The sequence below is a fragment of the Mesoplodon mirus genome (genome assembly GCF_964341445.2).
Source record: "Mesoplodon mirus genome assembly, chromosome: 10".
Taxonomy (NCBI): Eukaryota; Metazoa; Chordata; class Mammalia; order Artiodactyla; family Ziphiidae; genus Mesoplodon; species Mesoplodon mirus.
This window is the reverse complement of record NC_138986.1, coordinates 8788687-8813116: the sequence shown is the minus strand read 5'-3', so window position 1 is coordinate 8813116 and position 24430 is coordinate 8788687. Positions and strand designations below refer to the sequence as shown.

Genomic DNA, 24430 nt, shown 5'->3' with positions numbered 1-24430 from the left:
TCTCTTCTCGGCCAGTCTGAGCTGGGCTTCTAAACGTCCCCCTAGAGGTGGTCTAGCCGGAGTCCTCGCAGCGGCAAACTTCTGTAAGAAGCTAAGTGATTCAAAAATTCTGTCTGTTCCGTGTTCAAGTTAGGGTACCAAAGACAGAAAGGAGAGGATGGTCTGACAGCTGCGATCGGACGTATTTGTTAAAACAAAGCACACACAGACCCAGAGAATCGCTTTTTGCTCTCCTTTGTGATACAGGTAAGCCACTGACGGTAAGGCACGAAGATGTAACCTCCCCTCCATCCCCCGCCAAAGAAATCTGCCTGTGAGCATAATTTTAGAAACTGGAAAAAAATAATGTACTTAAATGGCTGAAACATCATTTCTAGTGCCAATAAAATAGAAATGTAAATCAGAATACATGATTTACAACCCTGGGTAAGGAATGTAAGGGAAAAGACACTTGGCCTTCATTTCGTCCCCTCGTGGTCTCCAGGCCTTTCCCAGCATCCTCCCTGCTGGAGCCCTGGGCCCACGGCACGTTCAGAAACTCCTGAGGACAGGAGGACTAGGGGAGCGAGCCCTGGGAGGGACGAAGCCGGGGGAGAAGGGTGCTTTCAAAGCACTGAAGAATCTGGGGCAGGACCAGGCTCCTCTAGTTTTTGTTCTGGCCTGAGGATGCCGGGCAGGGTTATAACACAGCGAATCTCAACTTCTCTGTCCCACGCTGACACCAGCGTGCAGGGAAGCTGCCTGATCCCTCCCTCTCGATGTTCTCTCCTCTTTGGATCTAAGGGTTTACAGAAAGGAGGACCAATGCTTCCCGTCCTACATGTCCCCACTTGACTGTTACACATACAATGAAAAAGGGACCCCAAGAGGCTTTTTTCTTTGGGGAGAAGACCCTTTGAGAGAGGTTGCCCGTTTCGCAGCTAAGCTGGGGGATGGGAGGAGAGCGGAGGCAGGACTGAAAGAGCCAAGCTGCTCAGATTTCCACTCGGAGGAAACGGGCATCCGCATGGGCGAGGGTAGTCACAAGCTGACAGCAGCAAGTCCCTGCCTCTGGCTCTATCTGGCAGCTTGAAAAACCTGTTCGGACAGCCCTGGCCTTGGCTATGTTACAAGATCTGCTCATTCAGGAAGGCGGTTTCCCATGTATATTCCCACGAGGCCGTGGTGCTCCCTGCTGACCGGCTACCGCCCTCCAGCTCAGGGACCTCCACAAGGACGAGGGCTGGTTTCCCGAGTCCCTGACTTATGCAGACTGTTTCTGCCTGTCCCCAGCACTGGATCTAGCACACCGGGGAAGGAGCAAACCAAGAGTCCCCAGTAACTCACTTCGGGGTCCTCAGGCGAACCCCTGCGATCCCCTGCTAAGCACGCCATGTCCTAAGTGTAACTGGATTCGTCCGACTGGCACCGCGCCTCCCAGCGGAGACGCTCTCCTCCACCCACCCTGGGCGCGTGGTGGAGGGGCTGCAACACCAGGCACCGGTCCCCACCCCAGGGGAAATGGGTCTGGACTGTGGGTCCTGGCCAGAGCGCCTGTGGCCGGGATTATGGTGGACTCTGTATAGGTTATCGTGTGTCAGAAGCGGTGCTGCTCCCCTCATGAATGTCGGGGTAGGGGTGGGAACCTGGGGCCTGGGGGAGCCGAGAGCAGGTGAGACAGGTGAGCTGCCACTCCAAGCCCAAGGAACAGGGAACCGCCGCGGAGAACTTGTCCTCACCGAAACAGAATGAGGTGTGTGTGTGTGTGTCTAGCCCCTTGGCAGGAAAAAGGCATCTGCGCAGAACTGGTAACCACAGGAATGGGCAAAGGGAGTCGGGGGAGGCCAGCCTGCCTGCACTGAACTGCAGCAGGGCCCACTCCACAAACTAACACACTGAGGCAATCGGGTACCTCCTGCAGGTTCAGAGCATTTAGCTAGACTGTCCGTACAGAAAGGCTACTGTGCGCAGAATCTCAAGGTCTCTGATAGCACCATAAATATTCTGGGTCGGATCAGCACAAACAAGCCGCCCAGCACTGCCTGGCTGGTGGCTGTGGGCGTGCTGGTACCTACAGGCAGCGGGGGTGGCCTCAGAGGAAGGGGCGGGAGATGGCTTCCTGCAGCTCTTGTTCGGCCTTCTTTCACAAGCTCCAAAATCCTGAGGTCACGGACCGGTGTGGTCCCCCTGCTGGGCCCCACGGCACGTGCTACACGTGCTGATGAACAGGCTAAGAGAGACATAACGCACACCTCTGAACCAACCTCCGCCATGGCTACTTCACAGTCACAAAGCTCTTAAGCGTCAGACGCTGGGCCAGTAAGTTGCTAGATAAATACTCAGAAAGGAACCCATATACACATTTGCCATTTTCTCCATGGTTTCCAGGCCTGATACCCCACCAACTAAAGAAAATATAAAGTTCAACTCACTTATCATCTTTCTCATAAATATTTAGTCCAAGGGCATCAACTCCAAGCCAAAGGTCTGTTCCTTTCTTATTTTTTATCTCAAAATAGTTGATCCCATACATTTCCAGGTCCTGGGCAATCTTCAGATACTCCAACATAGCACTGTCTCTAGGTGGGGAGAACAAACATGGGCATCGTCGTTAGCGTGCGCCCTGCGCTCGACAGTTACACCACCACCAGGATCTGAAACGTAGTGCGGTCATGGAGGACGGGCTGACAGCCAGGGGTCTCCGTCGCTGTCCCTCTGCTGGTCTGTGCCCCAAGTGGGCGCCCAGCCATCCCGGACACTGACCACGGGCGTACGTCACGCTCGGGCTGCCCACTCTGGACACAGAGGGCTTCCCTTGGAAACTCTCTCTCTCTCTCTGGCCCACACGGTGCTTCAGGGAGCCCACCGTCTGCCTCACTTGGGGCCACTGCTTGGGCTTTGAGTTATTTCCCTCCACAGAAGATGCTCGGGTCAGGCAGGAAATTCTAAGGACACAAAGTCTCTGAGGCCCAAACTGCAAACGAACTTCTGAGGATGGGACATCATGCTGAGAGCTGCTGCCAGTGCCCGAGAGGAGGATTCCAGGACAGAGCATCTGGTCGCTTCGTTCTCACCAGCCACATGTCCCACTCCGACCCTCTCCACGCCTCGCTGGTGCTTCTTTATTAGCAAGTGTTTCTCACCTGGGAACTTTTTTTTTTTACATTTACAACCTTTTGAAGGCAACCACCTTATGGACGATGAACGAACCAGCACCTCTGTGACAGGGAAAAGAAAATGCCTGGTGGGCTGCGAGCAATGCTCTGGCCCCCTTGACTAAAATGAAGAGTTTCAGACACAAGCTTTTCTTTCCTCTGAAACAAGGGGGGGAGAAGGCTTGAGGGACTGAAGGTGTCAACTACACCGCTCCTGGCCCTGGTGGCGGTGGGGAGGAACACCTGGCTTCGTTTAGGAAGAAACCTCACCGGCAGCTCCTTCCCTTCCCTGCCCTTCTAGGCACGGCTCCGAGCGAGTCACCCGAAGGACCCGAGTCCCCTGCAAAGAAGACCGGCTCCCAGCCCAGCACTCACTTGAGCATCCCGCGGTGCTCGGCATGCCACACCTGGATCCGGTCCTCCCACTGGTCCCTGGTGAGCTTGTGCTGGTCCATGACTCTGGATTGCAAAGGAAGAGGGCACAGAGCCGTCAGCCCAAAGGGCTGGGAGAGGCGAGCGACCGGCCACTGAGCACCCTCACACAAACCTTGACTTTTCTCTCAAATAAAACCATCTACTTCCTAAGATGCGGCATTTCTATTTATGACAATTAACAGCCTGGACGATTTAGAACCTGGAATGAGACAAACCCAGTCTTGCTAGAAACACTTTTAAAAGGTGTTTTATTTTAAGTGGCCTCTCCTTCCAAAACAGGTAATTTATGTGACCGCCAGTCAATAAAAAGATTGAACAGGGGCCGGTTTACCAGACACCAGGGAGAGCTAAGAAGGTTCCGCTCTGGCACCTGCAGCCCCTGTGAGGAGGGCCCCCTCCTCCGCTGAGCACCTCCGTCGCAGACGCCACTCCAGGGTCCACCGAGGGGTGGCAGGGCCTGCGGAAGGCCGGCCCGTGACTGCAGACAGAGCCCCCGCCTGCAGGAACACTCGCCCTCCACAAAGCCCTTCGGCCTCCCGACCCTCCTGGCACGACGCTCGCACGCGGGCCCGGCCCCCGCCGGCTCACCTTTGGGGGATCAGCCGCTCGGAGCTGAGGTACCCGGACTTGTGCAGCTCCTTGCTGTAGTCCCCGAACTTGGCCTGCACAGCGTAGGAGCCCAGGAGCACCGCCGTCTCGGGCGGGCAGTAAATCTCATCGCTGAGAATCCCCTCCTTCACTTGCAGGAAGAAAAGCTTCTGGGTGATGTCCTGGATGAGCTCCTCGGACACGTCTTCGGGGTAGAACTTGGCCCGGAACTTGAACTGCAGAGGGTTCTCCTTTCTGACCTCCTGGGCAGACACCTGGGCGGCAGAGGCCAAACCCTCACTGCAAGTTCGAAAGACAAAGACCTGCCTTCCCAACACAGGTTTTAACCACTGACTCAAAAGCATCCTTCAGGACAGTTTTCAGAAGATAATGTTTATTCTGAAAGTCACCTTTTTAGCATGGAAGACATAAGGCCAGTGAGAGTCCTGTTACACCTTCATACTAGCCCTAGCCCCAGCCCCAGCCTTGGTTTTCTGGGGGCGATGCTAACAACGCCGGGGGACTGCCTGAGTGACCCGCGAATCTGGCCTCTGTCCACATGGCCAGGCCAGCCCTGGACCATGAACTCACTCTCAGTAATTCCTCACGCTCCCCCCACCCCCTTCCATGCCTCCAATCACCCTCCTGATGGGTCCAGTAATATGGGAGGAAAGCAGGAGTTGGAGAAAAGAGAGAAACTGTCTGGAGAAAACACATTTAGCTTACTGCTTTTCTTTGTAATTGTTAATAGAATTATCCAGTCTTTGGAGTTGAAACTCTTATCACAGGTTCAAACAGAGCAATAACAGATTCTTACAAAACAGTGGATGATTCATGGTTTATAAGATTAACAATCTCATTGAAAAAAAAAAAAAAAGCTAAGGTCAACTAAAAGCTGAGCAATTAAGCATCATACACTCCAATAAGGGAGCAGTAAGGAGAAATACCGGGATCTAATTTCCAGCAACTATCCCCATTTACTGGAAACCTGCAAGCTCTCTGTCTTTAAAAACTTTGACACAAATAGAAAGGAACACAAAACAAAAGACAGAGTTTCAATGTCAACAAAGTAGACCAAACCCAATTAATAGCCTGTAAATAGTTAACATGACTTACCTTTTTATCAAGTTTCAACCAGGTAGGAAATCCTTTGTTATCCACATACTGGAGGCCAAAGTACCACACTTCCCGAAGGCCGATGGTCTTAACCACCTGTGTGAAAGAGACGGGGCGGGGCCGAAACAGTCAGGAGGAACTCTCTGGATGGCAGTGGCCCTGGGCCACCACCATCACATGGTGCAGCAGAGCTGCCAGGAGAGCCAGGTGCCAGCCAGCTTAGACACTGTGGGCAGGCCTCTGCTACACTGTCTGTTACTAACAGACATGAACCATTTACTTCCTTTTTTTTTTTTGGCCGCACTGTGCAGCTTGTGGGATCTTAGTTCCCTGACCAGGGATCGAACCCAGGCCCCTGCAGTGAAAGCACCAAGTCCTAACCACTGGACCGCCAGGGAAGTCCCTGAACCATTTACTTTTCATATAAATTTGAGCAGATTTCGGGTTAACTTTAAATCTTATAAAATGTCACCCCTACTCCTCTGTCTTCCATTATGTGTTTCTGAGTAAAGACAGCTGGGTGGGCCACAGGGAATGGGCCGTAACCCAGGTACACCCACCGGTGAAAGTGTGTGTGTGTCACAGGTGTGATTGCACCTGTCGGGGGGCCCACATGACAAAGGGGCTGAACGACACCAACGCGCGGCAGAGCCTCCCCTGGCCGCCCGTCTCTGCTCCTCAGCAGCCGGCCAGGCCCCTGCTCAGCGGGATCCGGGAAACGGCGGTCCCGGAACGGTATAGAAGGCAGCGGGCAACAAGCTTCCAGGGAAGAGGGGGCGTGCGCAGCTTCGCACACGCCACGGGACGACGAGCGCTCTTTCAACCTCCAGAAACGTGAAATTCTGATACAGGAAGGTAGAATTCAGCCCTAGGCCACAGTGAGTTTCACAGTTTTAAAATCGTCTCCAGTACTAGGACAAAAGTCTCCTGTGGTCCATTACACGGACAGCCCCACGATGGTTACTCTTGTGTCTTGAAGTCAAAAAGCAACTTGCCGTGGACACTTGTTGAATACTGTCAGAACTGTGCCGCATAGTTTTAAATTCCATGACATATAATGTTAAGCCTTTAAAAAAGAGGTTACTATTCTTCAAATATATGGCTTCTATCATATTTAAAGGGAAAGAGGGCTGTACACACTAGAAATGAAAATCAGGTATCTGGAGCACTTATTGACAATAAAATCTGAAACACCAAACAAAGTCTGCCTTGAGCCTGTTTCTGCATCGGCCTCGGCTGCGGGGCCAGATGCCTGCGGGAGCTCCCGAGTCTCCGAGTCTCCGTTTACGACACGCCAGGGAACGACCTGCTCATCCACTCGCTTCACTCACCCAAAAAAAGAGGAGGCACTAGACCCAAGACTCCTCATCACGAAGCGACAGGAGGGCGGTTTTGACTCTTACCAGCGCTCCCCCCGCAAGTCTGGTGAAGCCCCAGGTCTGCTTTTTGTGGTAGCCAAGTATAGAGGAAGCTGACTGAAAGACCAGGTTTTCTAGACCCAATCCTGCTAGTTTCCTAAACCTCCATCTCAACATTTGGATACGAAACCTGCCTCGCCCTCCTCTGCGGGCTGTCCAAAGCCGCACGAGAAAGCCCCGCGTACAGAAGCCATTCTACCTCTCCTTCCACTCCATCCACCCAACTGCAGCCTTGGCCTGGGTTTGACCAGCGTGAAACCATTTCCTGTCCACTTGACGTCCCTGCCCCGTGCCTGTCAGACCCTCGCTGATCTTCAGACTCCTCTTCTGCATCTGCTCCGATGTGGCCACTCCCCCTTCACAGAGCCGACCAGACTCTGGAGCCACGGTCCTGACCCGGGTCCCTCACTCTCTCTGTGGAAGCCCGTCCCTGGGTTCCCTGATCTGCCACCCATCTTTACGTATGACTCTTCCGTCTACTTCCAGGACAACTGTCCTCAGCGTGTTTCAAAGCCCTACTTCTCTCCCTACGGCTCCCCCAAAACAACACAACAGAAGTAAACAACCTTCCTTTCTGCAGTCCATTCTAAAAACTGACCTGTCAGTCCTCTCTGCGAGGGAAACCCAGCATTCCTAGAAAAACACAATCACTGCTCTCTCCAATGTCCCTACCTTAGCCTAAAGCTGATACACAGCACGCAAGCCAAATCTGAACGGGTGTGGGGTCCATTCCTTTACCTACGCCTCTGTAGTGTTTATTTATTTATTTATCTATCTATCTATCTATTTATTTATTTATCTATCTATCTATCTATCTATTATTTAAATTTTTGGCTGCGTTGGGTCTTCGTTGCTGCACGCGGGCTTACTCTAGGTGCGGCGAGCGGGGGCTACTCTTCGTGGTGGTGCGCGGGCTTCTCACTGCGGTGGCTTCTCTTGCTGTGGAGCACGGGCTCTAGGCGCACGGACTTCAGTACTTGTGGCACTCGGGCGCCGTAGTTGTGGCTCGCGGGCTCTAGAGCAAGGCTCAGTAGTTGTGGCACGTGGGCTCAGTAGTTGTGGCTCGCGGGCTCTAGAGCACAGGCTCAGTAGTTGTGGCACGTGGGCTCAGTAGTTGCGGCTCGCGGGCTCTAGAGCACAGGCTCAGTAGTTGTGGCACAAGGGCTTAGCTGCTCTGTGGCATGTGGGATCTTCCCTGACCAGGGCTTGAACCTGTGTCCCCTGCATTGGCAGGTGGATTCTTAACCACTGTGCCACCAGGTTCAAGCGACAGCTGGAAAATACTACTGATACTTTCTGGTGATGAAAACAGTGAGCAGAGAGTCACGTGGCAGGAACTCCTTTCTCAGCACGTCGGCAGCTGCAGTAGTGGGAAAGCACCATGGCCCCGCCAGGAACCTGCCCGGCCTCCGCGGCCACCACTGTCTCTGTGAGGGCCTCCGTCACCTCGGAGCCCTGGACTAGAATCTAGTCACAGACAAAGCAACAGCACTGGGGCAGGGGCTGGGGGACAGTTACTGCCGAGGAGACTCAAGTGACCGAGGGGGTGGGAGGGAAACAGACAGACTAACTACCTTCCAAGTCTCCTCCAACCGATGCCAGTGAAGGACCACATTTTAGTGACGGGCAGCTGGGCTCATGAATGAGCTTCCGAGACCTAGAAGCGCATCAGATGGGGCAGCAGAGAAAGGACTCAGAGCCCCGTGCAGCCCGCAGCCCTTCCTGGATGTTCGTTCAGGAGGAAACAGGCCCGGCGTGGCGGAGGGGAAGAGAGGCGCCCGGCCCGCCTGTGCCGACGAGGCCTGAGCATCCCCGCCTCACGGACCACGTCGGAGGGATAAACGAGTGGGTCTTCAAAGAGCGAGGTGCAACTGGGGTCAAGGCTGTGGAGACGGCCTTTCCTGCCAGGGCTCTGTGTCCACAGTTCTAACACAGACCGGGTCATGTCCCGCTGACCCACGAGCGGCTCCACGGGTCCGCTCCAGCCTCAAGTCCTCAGATTACACAGTATTTCACAATAGGAATACACAATACTGCAAAAAGTTCCAACACTAACTCTGGTGACTGAGGGACGCGCTAGCTGCAGGCAGAGCTGACCCGAACCCCCGGCTTCCTCCCCGTCCCTGCTCTCACCACTGCCCCATATGGTGCCCAGGATTTCCTTTCAGAAGAAAACCCTTAGGTTTCCACCCCCAGTCCAGCCCCACCCCAGGCAGTAAATGTCTTTATCGTTATCGGGTGAGGCACGGCCAGGGAATGGCCTCAAAATAACAACACAGGGAGAGCGGAGGCTGCATTCGAACCCTGCCCTGGAGGTGTGAGCACCCAGGCCCTGCTCACTGGCTTGGGGAAATTCACCTGCTGGGTGCTGACTTTGGGGATGAAAGGGAGATCCCATCAGGCCCAGGGTGAGTCACCTATAGTTTCTACATTTGCCAGGACTCCGCTCCACTTTCCAGTTTGGTGCTGGGATGCAGAGCATGGCTTGGCCCACCGGCGGGGCCTCTCAGGAAGGCCGCTAACGGTGCAGGGGGCTGTGAACGCACACCCTGCCCCGGAGCCCTACCGGGTCCTCAGTCCCAGAGCAGAATTCACAAAGCCCAGCAAGGTAGCTCTCGCTCTGTCTAAAGCTTGGAACCGTTTCATGGAAGAGTTATCACGGCCCTCACGGTGGTGCACCGCGCTTATTAAAACTCTGCGTCACCTTCAGCTTTCACGAAGAGAGGGGCAGGAGCGCAGCTGGGCTGTTACCTGGCTGGAGGGAAGGTGTGTGCTGAGCTCCGAGGGGCTCAGGACGCTGCGGCTGCAGGGAGGGCTGGGGAGAGGCCGCCTGGCCCCACACTGTCCTCCACTGCACCCCGGCCGCGAACCAGATGGCAGGAAACGGCCAGGGGGACCGTGGAGACCCCAGCGGGAGGGGTGGCAGCCAGAGCTCTCGGGTGAGGCTCTGGCTCGTGAAGACTGCACGGCGCCCCTTCTCCTCGGGACTGCGAACAGGGGCCACCCCGGGGAGAGTGTTTACGACAGCTGAATCCCGCTGGCAGGAGGGAGAAAAATGGTCTACTCCACAGCGAGAAGCTAGCAGCCAACCAAGGTAATAAATGTGCTCGGCAAACAAAGTGATTCCGATGCTGCCAACACTTTTGTCTACCTGGGAACCCTCTCTCTTAAGTTCACAGAAACCAACCTGATCGAAAAGCTGTTTTCCTGTTGTATTTGGCTGGATGGCAAACTCCAGCTCCGCATCCATGGTGGTAACTCGGACATTGATCTAGAAAACAGAATGGAACACATTACACTTACCCGGGTGTTTTTAATAATCTCCGAGTGTCCCACCTGAACTCAACGGTCCTGAGCAACGTGGTGAGAGTATGTCCCTCCTCCGCACCCATTCTCATACCTGTCACCACACACAGACACACACACACCAAGCCACACACCTCCAACCCCAAAACACACACCACACCCCCACCCAGGTCTGTGCCTATGCATGCAGTTTGGATTCAAATGTGTGCCCTTGTGGCTTTAATAAAGCACAATTCACGCTTAGGTCTAAGATGTTTTTCTACAAAATACTTTGATAACTGTCAACATATTTTCCATACACCATCTCACATTGTGACCCTACGACAGCTAAGTGAAGCCGCCTCTGGGCGTCCACACCAAGTCGGTAAGTGAAACGAGAGGACAGAGGAGGGTCTGTGCACAAGAACGCCGCCAGCAGCTTTAGAAACCACCTCAACAGAGGAGAGAGAAATGGCTAAACGATCACAGACACATCGGAGAGGATAGGATACTCTGTAGTAATTAGAAAAGGTAAGTGTGAAGACAGTGGAAACATGGAAGCATTACTAGGATGGTAAGGTCACAAGGTGGTAGTGACGGGAAGGCCTAAAAAAACGTCTCTAATGGTGCCATATTGGTGGTTTAAAGAAATTTATTTCAAGGTCATTTTCCAACTTATCACCTGAAAAAACCCAGAATTGGCTAGCATATGAAAAACATGCAAATCTAGCTACTTTATATCACGGTCCCAAAGGAAAACAACACAGCAACTATAATGCTTAACATTAAGAAATGCTTGCTTCTCACCATTTTTCATGTGAAATATATAAATAGCTGGAGAGACATATATTCCAAATTCTTCCTAACACAGACAGAAATGTAACGAGGACAGTGACTGACTGTATTTATTATTTTTTAAAATATTTATTTATTTATTTAATTTTTGGCTGCGTCGGGTCTTAGCTGCGGCACGCAGGATCTTCCTTGCAGCATGCAGGATCTTCTGTTGCAGTGTGCGGGCTTCTCTCTCTAGTTGCGGCTCGTGTGCTCAGCAGTTGCGGTGCATGGGCTTAGTTGCCCTGCAGCATGTGGGATCTTAGTTCCCCAACCAGGGACTGAACCCATGTCCCCTACATTGGAAGGCAGATTCTTAACCACTGGACCACCAGGGAAGTCCCCTAAATGTATTATTTAGCTTCCTGATATAAGAACTAAAAAGTGGTGAGTTCCAAATGTGTGTCATGCCTTGGCTGGATACTTACACTCTAAGTTGAACAAAAATTAGTCTTTACAAATCATTTTTCCCCTAACACTCAAAACTGTGATGATTGAGAGATACTTTTACATACATACAGCCTGTCTTAAAGGTTCTCTGACTGATATAACATATAGAGAAGTCAGGCATAATTTTCCAGATTTTAATACACGTTTCCTCTCCAATCACAAGTCTACAAATTAAAGAACTGAAGTTTACTGAGAAGACTAGGCACATTTTAGATTCTTCAAGTTTATTTAAATATAAAAACCTAAATTTCTTCCTTTTCCTGCCAGCAATAATTTAAAGAAATCACAAAATGGCTGTTACAAAGCAAGTCTCTCTCTCTCAATTATGGTTCCAAGGGCACATAAGAGAGAAGTGAAAAGCAGCCCCAAAGTCAAATATTCTGTAACAAACGCAGCTCCAAATTAAATTACACTCATAAGCCCACAATGAATGTCACACTTGAAACTGACGTGGAGGGATGCGGGGCTGACGAATGCCGGGCCTCAGATACGCTTTTCTTTCTCTGTTACCTACTGATTCAGAAACTGAACCACCAAACAATGTGTACTGAATGCCACTACCCTGGTTAAGATGCATATAAGAGACCAGAGGTTCATGCGTAGGAGATTTCAGACTCTAACTCCTACATCTCGATCACCTCTAAATTTGAGGACCAAGAAAAAAAGGTCACCTTCGGAAACCAATGCTAATAATTAACATAAAAAAGTGATCATCACGCTATTTTTAACCATTTTGCAAACTTTAACAGGAATTTAGAAAAAAACTATTTTAAGGTTCTGAGCTGGTTCATATTTGACTCAAATTTCACACAACTCTTTGAAAAAGCAAAGAACCTGCAAAATGAGTGCTTTTACTGAGATTAGATGTAACAAGCCAGTAGTATGTAGAAAGTGAACTTTCTTAAAAATTAAGTGTATTGGAAAGGTCTGCGCAACCCGCAAAAACTGCACCTCCCAACACAGGCACTTAAAATGACCATCAGGGCTTCCCTGGTGGCGCAGTGGTTAAGAATCCGCCTGCCAACTCAGGGGACACGGGTTCGAGCCCTGGTCCGGGAAGATCCCACATGCCGCGGAGCAACTAAGCCCGTGCGCCACAACTACTGAGACTGCGCTCTAGAGTATGAGAGCCACAGCTACTGAGCCCACGTGCCACAACTACTGAAGCCCATGTTCCGCAATAGGAGAAGCCACCACAATGAAAAAAGGCCATGCACCGCAACGAAGAGTAGCCCTCGCTCGCGGCAACTAGAGAAAAGCCCGTGTGCAACAACAAAGACCCAATGCAGCCAAAAATAAGCCAAAAAAAAAAAAAAAAAAAAGACCATCAGCAGCTCCAGTGAGACATTCCACCAAGCTTCACTTGTTCTGGTCTTTCCAGGGACTTCCTTCCCTGAGCTGCAACACCCAGGCAATCCTGCAGTCTGGTGTATGGCCACAAACAAAGCTGTCAAGCCAGCGATCAGGCTAAGCTCTTTGGGCTGCAGTCACAGGCACGGCTGGGACCAGTGTCGGGAGGCAGACAGCCTTTCCCTCCGCTGTGCCTACCAGCCCCGTCGGAAAGAGCAACGCCCAGTTCTGATCTGGGGAGGCACCAAAATTTTCATTTTCAGACACCCCCTAAAATTACAAAATCAAGGTTAATTTTAATCAATATATGTGTATTTCATTTACAGTGCATGGTCTACAATCTTGAGACCAAGGTTGAGATGGGAGAACTCATGAAAGCTAAACACTCGAATGAACAGCATGTTAATGATCTCCAGCCAAGCTGCCCTGCAGGATTGGGCGCGTGTCCCTTGACTAGTCGTTACCCTACTCGTGTCTCTCATGGGGTCGGGGGTAAAATGCTATTCTGGGCCAGCACGAGTGTTCCTTCTGCAAGACTACCTCAAGGACTGTAGGATGTTTACCATCCCTGAGCCCACCCACTAAACACCAGGTATCCCCAGTCCTCTAAAAGTACCCAACACACCTGCACCCCAAAATACCCTCTGGAGAAAGGGGGTGCTCCTGCCCTGACTGAGGACCACAGCACGGCACCGCCTTAATCAGTAGCAGGTTAAGTAGGTCCATGTTTAGAAAGACTATTAAGATGCTTTTAAACTTTATAGATCTGTAATAACGTACTGAAATACAGCATAAACTTTCATCAAAGTTTAAGATGGAACATTTACTCAGACGACAGGACCATTTATATTCATGTTTTGGTCCACTTATCCAGGGGCTTTCAAAGAAATCAGGCTTTGGCATATTACGGAAACATACCTAAAACCCAACTCTCCTTTTTATTATCCTGTTAGGTTTCCTTGGTAATCAATTGGTTGTTTTGTTTTTTGTTTTACAATATGTGGTCTTAATTAATTAATTAATTATGGCTGTGCTGGGTCTTCATTTCTGTGCGAGGGCTTTCTCTAGTTGCGGTGAGCGGGGGCCACTCTTCATCGCGGTGCGCGGGCCTCTCACTATCGCGGCCTCTCCCGTTGCGGAGCACAGGCTCAGCAGTTGTGGCTCACGGGCCTAGTTGCTCCGCGGCACGTGGGATCTTCCCAGACCAGGGCTCGAACCCGTGTCCCCTGCACTGGCAGGCAGATTCTCAACCACTGCGCCACCAGGGAAGCCCCTCAGTTGTTTTTAGTGAACTCGATGTGTACTTGGGAAAAGCTGGCACTCGTGTTTGCAGTGGTGCCACAGAAACAAAGTGGGACGATATGGTTATGCACGCTAAGTGTGAGAATGGTCCCACAAAAAGCTGGAGGTCCAGGGCAAAACGTATCACCACACAAACCCAAACCACATGCAAAGGCTGGAGTAAAGCACATGGTTTGCAGTTTTCGTTGTCTTTGTATTTCCCCCTAGATCACACACTTTTCTCAAAGGCAATATTCTCTGAAGGCAGCAAAATCACATAGTAAAGTGCGGTACAGGTGTGTACAGTATGCAGTTAGTCATTTAAAATCTACCCACCAAAAGGGCAATGCTTATGCCAGGCTGGTCAAAATACTGAAACCCTTTCTAACATTCTGCTCTGTTTGATGGGGGCAGCGGTGATAAAAGTTTAATTCTGCCCATGTACCCCAACCCCCTACATACACACAGAGGACCATGTGGTTGGTGTAGATGATAATTTAGTCATTCATGTCTCTCCTCCAAATGCTACTCCTTTTGAAGCTATGGCACAAAGCTGTAGTTAGAGTTCCAAAATGTTAGAACCTAAAAGGAACCAGACATACTCATACTCCACTATGTATAATGGAAATTCATAAGTTTCAGTATGAGAGTTACATTAGCACGGTACGGATTTAAAATAACAAGGTTTTTTTTCTAAACAGCTATATACGAGGTCAGAATTTTAGAGTAAGATAATGTATCCTAGACACAAAACTTGGTATTGAAGGTGTCTGAACCCCTTGAGGAAAATGAGGTTTTTAATGAGTATTTGTGTGTTTTTCACACTGACCATATTTAGCAGAAAAATCTTTCTTCTTTTTTGCCTCTGATAGTAGCCTAGCTTAGTAGGAGTTTTCATTTCAATAAGAGAGGTAAGTTTCTGATCTATTACTAAAATATCAGTATATGCAAGAGACAAATGCCTAAAAACAAAAATAGCAATGAATTTCATTTTATTTCTAAAACAAGAACTAATGAAACTAGCCAGTAAAACTTCTTAAATTTAAGCAGAACACCAGGCACTTTTTTCTTCATGAATATAATGACTGGTGTTTCACAGGTATTTGCACCAGACCACTTAACCATATAATGCGTATCTTGTTTAGTATCAGGATTCAACACGTATACCTACCTACCTCTGCCTTAATGAAGACGATGACCTCCTAACTGTAACACTCCCTCATCTCCTCTTTCAAAACTTCTATTTGCTCTTCTCATTATGGGTTAGCTCAGCTCCAAACTACCATCAACAAGCTGATGAACCATAATAGCTTTCACCTTCTGTTCCCAGCCCACTCCAGCTGGTGGGCACCGTGCATGCCTTCAGGGCTCACGCCCTCCACAAACACCAGTCAGTGCCTCCTGGGGCGGGGGCGGCCCGCCGCTTACGACTTAAATAGGTGGCCCTCAAACAGATGCCACACACCCCAGTCCTTCAGGACCAACCATTAGAATCCCCAGAGCAGCTTCTCAAACACCTGAGTTTCTGGGCCTCAACCCAAGAACCTGTATTTTTTAAAAGCCACTCAAATGATTTTGAGGACCAACCAGATTCACTGATCCCTGGAACAGTGGGCGAGGGCCTGGGAGCCCTGAGGCCCCATGGCACGGTGACCTGCGGAGGCCTTCCTCCCTGGGGCCTCAGCCCCCTGATCTGCAAAGAGAGGGTCTGGGTTAGAGGACCTGAGTCCTTTCCAGCTCTGAAATGCTCGATCTAAAGTCCAAAGGCCCAAGGTGAGATGCAATCCGAGCTAGAGCTGTGCACGTGCAGAGGGAATGGGAAGATTCATGAGAAAATAAGTAACTACGTGACACTATTACGAGCCGGCTGGGAGGCTGTTTTCATGGACAAAGGAAAAGCTCACACCTGTTTTCACATTTCCAAGGATGGGGATGTAAGTCTCTAACCAGACACACGATAGTACAAGTTTTATTGCTCCAATGCAACTGACAGCTCTTTTTCCAATAAAAAAGGGAATTAAAGGTGTTAAACCCCAATCTGTTTTTTAAAAATATAAATTCAATAACAATTCACCCTATTAAAATCAAATAAATCCACCATCCCCGCTTTGCTGGGCAATCACAAACACAGGCCTGACAGCAGCCGGTGGGCAGGATCGCCTCCGGGCCTAGCCCCAGTCTGAAGGAGGCACTCCCTGCTCCTTTATAAAATGGAAATGACTCTATCCGTAAGGGATCTTCTAACATTCTGTAGCTTAATTATAGGAGTGACTTCTGACATCATCCAAATCAGTGGCTGTGTAGGTTCTACAAAATTATCTGAATTTAAAGAGAGAGGGACAAAGCATGGGGGGTGGGAAGGCAGTATTTTCAGGTCACACAGGTTAAGGTTCTCTATTTTTTTTTTCTTTCTTTCTTTAACTGAAAGGCTTTGAGAGTCTTTGCTGTATTAATGCAAATTGTGAAATTCCAAGACGGTGCCTTAGTCTAGGTCTCCCAGATTCTTCTGCCTACAGGTTTTTTTCCATGGAATATCCCAAAGGACCAGTATTTTTCAGAATACACTTTGGAAGAACATGATTTTTGAGTCTTCTTGGTTTAATTTTATCAAAATGGTATCTAAAATGCCTTCTAAATGTCTGAGAGATGCAGAAAAGATACTGAGTTGACAGTAAAATACTGTATTTCACTTCTAACCCATGTATGATTGCTGAACTTTTGGCTGTCAAATTATCTCACTCATTATTTTCCTCATTTTGGTAAATAAATCTAGTTCTGCAATCTTTCCTTTGAGAAATGTCTACTTCCTCCTGAACTACTTTAAACTTCGTGTAAGAAAACCTCCCGCCCCCATCACACTTTTTACAGAATAAATTCACACCATATTAAAGACCAAGGCAGGAGAGAAAAGTTCAAAACCAGTTCTTCCACAAACTTTACAGACAAGTAGCCATTTTACATCTTCTTAGACTAACCAGGTTTAGGTAATTTTAGTAGCCAGAACACTGCAGGGGAAATAAAAGTTTGCAGTGATTTTCCTATGTATGCAGAATCAGGAAAACCATGAAAGGGAAATTCAAATAGTAACATTTGAATGTTTGAATTGCAGGCAGTGGATTCAGTGATAACAGATTAATCCCTATATTATCACACCTGCATTTACTCAAAAATTAGTCTAAGTAGAACTATCTAAGCACCACCAAGATTACATTGAGAGCTTGACCTTTCATAATCATTTAAAATGGCAATGCTGTTTCCCAACATTCCAGCCCTCTTCTGAAGGTGCCACTTCAGCAGCTTTCAAATATTTGGGTAAGACCTTTCAAATACTTCGAAAGGCTCTGACAGGAAGTAGTGTGGTAAACTTTCTCCCACAAATGGGGGAAGAAACGCAGGGGAGTATGATGAGGAAAAATTCTCACAACTGAAATGAATTATAAAACCTTCTTCAGATGCTATTTTGGTTCACTTAACTGAATAATTATTGAGACGACATTGTATTTTTATTTTCATCATTGAGTCATTACTCTTTACAACAGCTTTGTTGAAATATAACTTACATCCCATAAAATTCACCCATTTAAAATGTGCAACTGAGTGGTCTTTAGCAACTCCACAGAGTTATGCAACCAACCCCACTATCTAATTTTAGAACATTTCATCACCCCGAAAAGAAACCCCATGCCCGCTGGCAGTCACTCCCATAACTCCTTCCCCCCAACCCTGGCAACCAAGCATCTACTTTGTGTCTCCACAGATTTCCCTATTTTGGACATTTCATATAAACAGAATCATACACTATGTGGTCTTTGGTGACTTGCTTCTGTCACTTAACATGTTTTCAAGATTTGTCCAGGTTGTAGCATGTATCAGCACTTCATTCCTTTTTTTACTGCCAAGTAATTTTCCACTATCCGGATATCTCACTTTTGTCTATATATACATTCATTGCTGATGGACATTTGGGTTGCGGATCTTACTGTTTTCTGTGTTGCTTTAGTGATTATAAATATGAAACAGCTAGAAAACAAGTCATTTGAACTAGACTATGGTCAATTTGGTATTCAAATTGATAAGAAAAAAATTTTAAGGGCAAACGAAGATGAAAGAAAATGAATTTTTTAAAACTAAAATTCAACTTAAGTTCACTGTTTCATTTAAGTTGTGAGTAAAAATACGCTACGTTCTCAGGAAGAAGGTGCCAGCTGCCAAACAAACTGCTGTGAGCACAGCAGGAAACACGTCTCCTCCACGGGCACACTCGCTCTCCCCTGAGGCCAGCAGTCATTCCAGCCGCAGGAACTGTGGTCAGCCCCTTCCCTTAACAAACCAGGAGCCAGCTCGGGGGAGCAGCCCTTCCCCGGGGCAGAGGGGAGAGCCCAGGCTCTTGTAAATTTTGAGCAGCAAACTGAGTCTTGTTTCACATTTAACTCCAATTGGTGCCGAGCTCATCATTGCCCAGCACCCAATTAAAGTACCAAAAAAAATTTTTTTTAACGGAACACTATCTTTGAATTTTGCTTTCTTGGATGAACATTAACCAACCCCTCCAGAGCCCTGCTCACTGCAGCAATACCAGACATGCTTCGGGAAGGCTGGTGTCTGTTAGCAAGTGCACAGGAAGCATGGCCAGCCACATCTCACATGCTACTCTCCCCAGGCCCTCAGTGCGCCTCAAACTTGAACACACAAAAGAATTACCTGAGAGCTCGTTCAAACAGTTTCCTGGGCCCCAGGCCCAGAGATTCTGACTCCGGAGGTTGGGATGGGCCCATCCATCTTCAGCTCCTCCCATCTCATAAGCAAGGCCACACCCACACAGACCCTGCCCTCAGGGAAAGAGGCTAGGCTAGGATCCTGAACAAGCAAACAGCCACAACTCCTTCTGGCAAGATTAATGTATGTACTGCTACTATTTATACTCCATTATGTGAAAACACCTTTACTAGACTTCCGTTCAGTACTAGACCTAAACTCGCAGAGACAGGTTTTTCTTAATGAAACTGTATCTCTACAGAGGGATGCCAATTTTTGTACTCTCTTTGGATCCTGATCCCCTTATCTTTAAGATAAAAAATCAGTCTCATGAACATACTCCAACTCAATAAATCACAGCATTAGCTATGACACACAGTGGTCATTTACAAATAATAACTACCCTCTGTAAAACATTACCATTAACTCAGCAAACCTTAATCAGCTTAGTGTAGAAATGCAGACCTGTGAATTTCGCCAATTTAGAAGGCAAAGTTGGAAAGCCCCAAAGGCAATGGATTTTTTGTTTTTTAGCTCTTCTCTGTCCATATCACTAACCCTTTACAGGCTGTCCCGGTAATGGCTAATAGAGATGTTTGTTTCTATCTATTAAATAAAATGAATGTTTGTCTTCGTTAAATGTGCAACACTGCTCCCAGTAATTCTATAAAAGCAGTTGCCATTAAAAATCCAATGACCATAGTTTACATCGTTATAGTTTCTAATAAGCACACAGTTCTTTAGAAGTGTCCAACTTCTAAAGTGGACACTTTAGTGTGTCCACTTTAAAGTGTCCTTTCTATTCAAGAAAGGCAGCTGAGAAAACACCCTGTTGTACACCATTCTTTTAAGCATGGAGAGGTCAAAATAAAAACCAATATGCCAAAATATTAAAACACTATACAGAGAGAAGACAAGTAAAATAGAACTGTGGTTCTTAAAACACAATCTTTCATTAAATGGAGTCAAGTCCATAGTAACCCGATACTGACTGTACTGGCAAAGACATCAACTCCGCTGTCAGTCAAGAGGGAGGCATCGGTCGCTCTCTAAAATGCTGCCAACAGCAGCAGTAGCCACATGTCACCATGTGCCTGAAGGCAAGCTGGACTCAAAGTTAGAAACTTCAGGGGTACATGTGTAAGCTCGAGCTCTTAACACCAGACTTCTTGAGGTTTACTGACCTTTAGAGAAGGTGTGAATAACAGTATATCTTACTAATAACGCTATGGCAAACCTGACCACCAATGGATAATAACTTTTTAAAATCAGTCCTTTCTTTCAAGCTCTTCTGTATCTTAAGTTTAAATTAAACACAATCACATCATTATCTAGTCTTCTTTTTTGAGGTTAAAGAAGAAACTGAGTGAAGGTGAAGAAACTGGCTTGTTAGGCTTAGGAAAAATTTTCAAATGCCAAAGAAAACCGGCTATCTAGCGCCACAAAATCTTGGGAAAAGTCTACGGAATTAATCAGAACACAAACTGCCAGGCGATGCAGTAAGAATTCCGTGCACCATCATTTTGTCTGTAGCACAGCCAACCAAGACAGATGGGCAGGACAGACACAAACTCATATTCTAATCAAGTATTCATATAATTGTACGATACCAGCCTTTTATTGCCTAGTAATAGGAACAATAAAACCATTGAATGTTAGGGCTGACAAGAGTCCACTCGAGACAACGCCTAAGGAGCTCAAAGTGCTGGCCCGGGGCTTCCCTGGTGGTGCAGTGGTTGAGAGTCCGCCTGCCCATGCAGGGGACACGGGTTCGTGTCCCGGTCCGGGAGGATCCCACATGCCGCGGAGCGGCTGGGCCCGTGAGCCATGGCCGCTGAGCCTGCGCGTCCGGAGCCTGTGCTCCGCAACGGGAGAGGCCGCAACAGTGAGAGGCCCGCGTACCGCAAAAAAAAAAAAAAAAAAAAAAGTGCTGGCCCGCCGTTCCTGTTATCCGCACTTCCCAGGAGTCACGGCCCGGTGCTATTCCCGGGGCTACGGAGTCCGGAAAGTCGCCGAGAAGGAGCGGGGGTGCCCGCGTCGGCCGCTCCCAGCCTCCCTCCCACTGTCCATCCCAGAGCTCCAGGTACTCCAGCCCCTGTGGCAGTGGTCGCTCCCCCAGCAGGAAAATTCAAGCTCTGCAACGTGCGGACTGACGCTCACAGTTGATGAAAATGACTCCAAATTCCCTGTAGGTGAGACCTATCGAGAAACCGAATTAACCTACCACCACAATCGAGGGCCTCAGGCGAGGTCGTGGACCTTTGGGATTCCAACAGTCCTGCCCGCCCCTCCCACGCCTTCTCCAGGTGTAAAAAGGCAGCTGGGGATTAGTGTCCGCCCAGCTGCTAATCACTAATGAAAAGTAAGGTCACAACTACAGAGTTCAGTGTCAAACGAGCCAACCTGACTCCATCATAAACCACAGAGCTGTGAGCAGTTTCTGAGCTCACGTCTTCCGAGAATCACGACGCCCTAGGGTAGGCACTTAGCTCATTTTCCAGAGAATTCAATATCACTTTAAGGAGTACTGAGGATAACTTAAAGGTAACCATGAAAACCAACCCTACATCCCCCTCAGCTCCTCTTCCAAACTGCTCTCCTCCGCCACCGTTAGGCTAAGCTTACAGGGTAAAAGCTAAGTCCTTAACATGCTGTGGACGATAACAGGGCAGAGAGAAACATGAAGGCTGGGCCTTGGAATTTCCCAACAACTTTTGTTTCAGGTATCTACATTATGTTATACTTTATATCCTGTTTTTATGTTATATACGTGTATATGTTCTAGGTACAATAATTAGAAAAGGGAGGAGGGGTAACTATTTCGTAGGGTGACTCTAAATGGGTATTGCTTGGTGAGGTAAAAAGTTATCCTAGTCTGACCACCTTCTTTTAAAGGCTGAGAAACTGTGGCCTAGAAAGGCTTATGCGACTTCCTTACCTACTAAAACCATTTATATTTGTATAGCTCTTAAATGTTAGTCCTAAAGTTGTATCTTTCAATGTAAGTCAGTGACTTTAAACTTTTTTTTTTTTTTTTTTTTTTTGCGGTATGCGGGCCTCTCACTGTTGTGGCCTCTCCCGTTGCGGAGCACAGGCTCCGGACGCGCAGGCCCAGCGGCCATGGCTCACGGGCCCAGCCGCTCCGCGGCATATGGGATCCTCCCAGACCGGGGCACGAACCCGCATCCCCTGCATCGGCAGGCGGACTCTCAACCACTGCGCCACCAGGGAGGCCCGACTTTAAACTTTTGAATTGAAAAGTTTGTATTTCCAAATTCCAGGGTGAAAATTATGTTAAGTATATATACAGATAGATATAGATAGGAAGGAAGAGCTCAGATCCACTAATATCCATCGCATCATTTCGAGAACATGAACTCCCAAGTCTTTCTAAACAGCTCCTTTTGCCTCTGAAAGTAAGCCACTTCCTGCCCCCAGACCCACTTCCTGTCAGCCAAGCCTGCTTAACAATACAAAAAGTGAACAAACCAGTCCTGTCTCTGCTCAATATAACTAGAGAAAAATCATGACCTTAGAGCTGGAAGGGAACTTTGTGAACAGCCCCACTAAAAAGAGGGTCACAGTTCCCTCCTCTACTGTAAAACCGGGGTTTTGGAAAGAGCTTGTGCTAAGCCCTTCCCACTGTTCACCAGGCTAAGGCACTAATTTTGGAAGAAGGAAACTGAAGGCAGTAAGAAACTGCTTTCCAAGCATCTGACAAACAAACAAAAGGACTGTCATTCTCACCCAAGTTCCAAATCCGTGCTGCAGGGTAACCCTGGTGGGGATTTCCTTACCTGCTAATGGCATGTAAAAATAATATTCCTAATACCTACTGGCTGTCGATTTTTAAGATCTTTTTTGGGGAGTGTCCGTAAGTAGGAACTGATTTCTTCTACACTGGGAATGACATACACCCTGTGTGTAAATTTAAACTAGGACACTTGGACACCACTTTCCACAGGAAGGGGTAAATACATAACCAGAGAATGTTACATTCTGAAAAAGAAACTGTTCCTTTCCAGAAACACAAATAATCATTATCCCTCTCGCCTCTCCCCGCCCCAAGGGAGGCAAAACAAATTACCGTTCAAGGTCACTTTATCTAATAAGCTTGTGAAGTCTTGATTCTGTAGTATGTCATTTCAGTTTTACTAGGTGTGTCATACATATTTCAGCACCTATTTAGTTCACTGAAAAGTGAGGTTAATTATATCCACAAACTTAGGATCCCATAAAAGACACAAAGTAAGGGAGGGGGCCAGGAGGGCTATCACATGCTACAGTGGATTGTAATTCCAGGCTCGTAAACCATAGGAAATTAAAGGCCTAAAGACTAAACCTCATTCCACCTGGAGTGGACTGTTTTCTTTGTAAATTTAGAAGCCTGTGAAGAGTTTTCTAATCTGGTGGGAGGAAAGCCTATGAAAGAATGAAAGTGTCAAAACAACATAATTGCTTTGCTAACCTGCTGTTTTAGGGAAGGGCATATAAAATAAGCCACACTTAAACCTGCGCCATTTCTGAAATCAATCTTTGCCCCTAGTTAAGATCACATGTGTCGTAACAGTTTGCAGTATTAAAGAACATTTCTCCTATAAGGAGCTTAGATAAGATATATTTGAACTTGACCAAGAAGTCTGTACTTTTGCTATCTATCAAAAACAGAGAGTAAGACCCCAATAGTTTTATTTTTTAAAAGTCCAAGCTAAATCAGCCAGCTAACAAAATCTGCTCGAATAAGCCCACTTAACTGAATTTATGCTTTTAAACCACTCTCTGAAATTCTATGAAGTTTAAAAAAAAAAAGGCCTCTTCAATTTGTACTCTGTCACAATCAAGTACGCTACATCCCGAGTGCGATTAGAATTATGCACCTGATTCCTTGATTGGGAGTAATCCTCTCGCCCACCTCGCCCCTGCAGCTCGTGGGCTGCTGCATTTACTGAGGGTCTCAGCCCCTCACACCCTGCCCCCATCCCCAGTCCCAGCACAGACTGCATACTCATCTCTTAAAACGGCTGCATACAATTCCACTAAGTAATGCCCCACACTTGAGTGTGCTCACTTCCAATTTTCAGCTTTGAGAATGCTGCTATTGAGACAATGACCTATTTCTAGTTGGGTCACCCCCTCCCCCATCAAAAAAAAAATCGTGGGAATACAGAGCCGTAGCGGAACTGGCCGCGAACAAACAGTTCTGTGTTTCCAAGTCGACTGCAATTCTGACTAGAGCTCTCCTTTAATAAAAGGTGTGTGGAGGGCGAGAGGGCCCAGGTGGGATTAAATCAGTCCCTCGTCTGAATAGAACACCAAAGGTCTAAGAACTGCGGTTCTGCTCCGGGGATCCATGGAGAACTGCTCCCTGGGACCCAGCAGCAGGCAGGGCGGGCTCAGACCCCCGGGGAAGGAGCATCCCTTCCCGCTCTCTCTCTCTAGTGACTCAGGGACTTGTTGATTTGAAAAGTGACAGCCATCTTTCCCTTCCACCCCTGTAATGTGCTTTTAAAAAACCACCTTTTTATTTTGAAAAATTCGAAACATTCACAAAAGCAGAGAGAACAGTGCGATGAGCTGCCGTGTGCCCTGCATCCACCTACGACACGGCGACTTCCCTTCTAGCATTCTTGTCTCATTTACTCTTTCTACCACTAAAACACATTTTTTTTTTTTGCTGGCACATTTTAAGACCACTGTGTATCATTTCACTTGTAAACACTTTGGTATGTAGCCCTAATGGACTTTAAATATGAATATATTTTAAGCTTACACACACATATATAT

The 24430-nt window shown here is 47.9% G+C and overlaps 1 protein-coding gene across 2 annotated transcripts in view; it reads right to left on the bottom strand.

Moving 5' to 3' along the window:
* Positions 1 to 24430, bottom strand: part of EZR (ezrin) — a 49367-nt gene that overhangs the window by 13871 nt on the left and 11066 nt on the right. For both annotated transcript variants that reach the window (XM_082634199.1, XM_082634200.1), the window contains exons 3-7: positions 9879 to 9962; positions 5274 to 5369; positions 4158 to 4432; positions 3510 to 3593; positions 2412 to 2558 (exon numbers count right to left, since the gene is read on the bottom strand). In XM_082634199.1, the coding sequence (XP_082490325.1) occupies positions 2412 to 2558; positions 3510 to 3593; positions 4158 to 4432; positions 5274 to 5369; positions 9879 to 9962 (686 nt within the window). The remainder of the gene's footprint in view (positions 1 to 2411; positions 2559 to 3509; positions 3594 to 4157; positions 4433 to 5273; positions 5370 to 9878; positions 9963 to 24430) is intronic.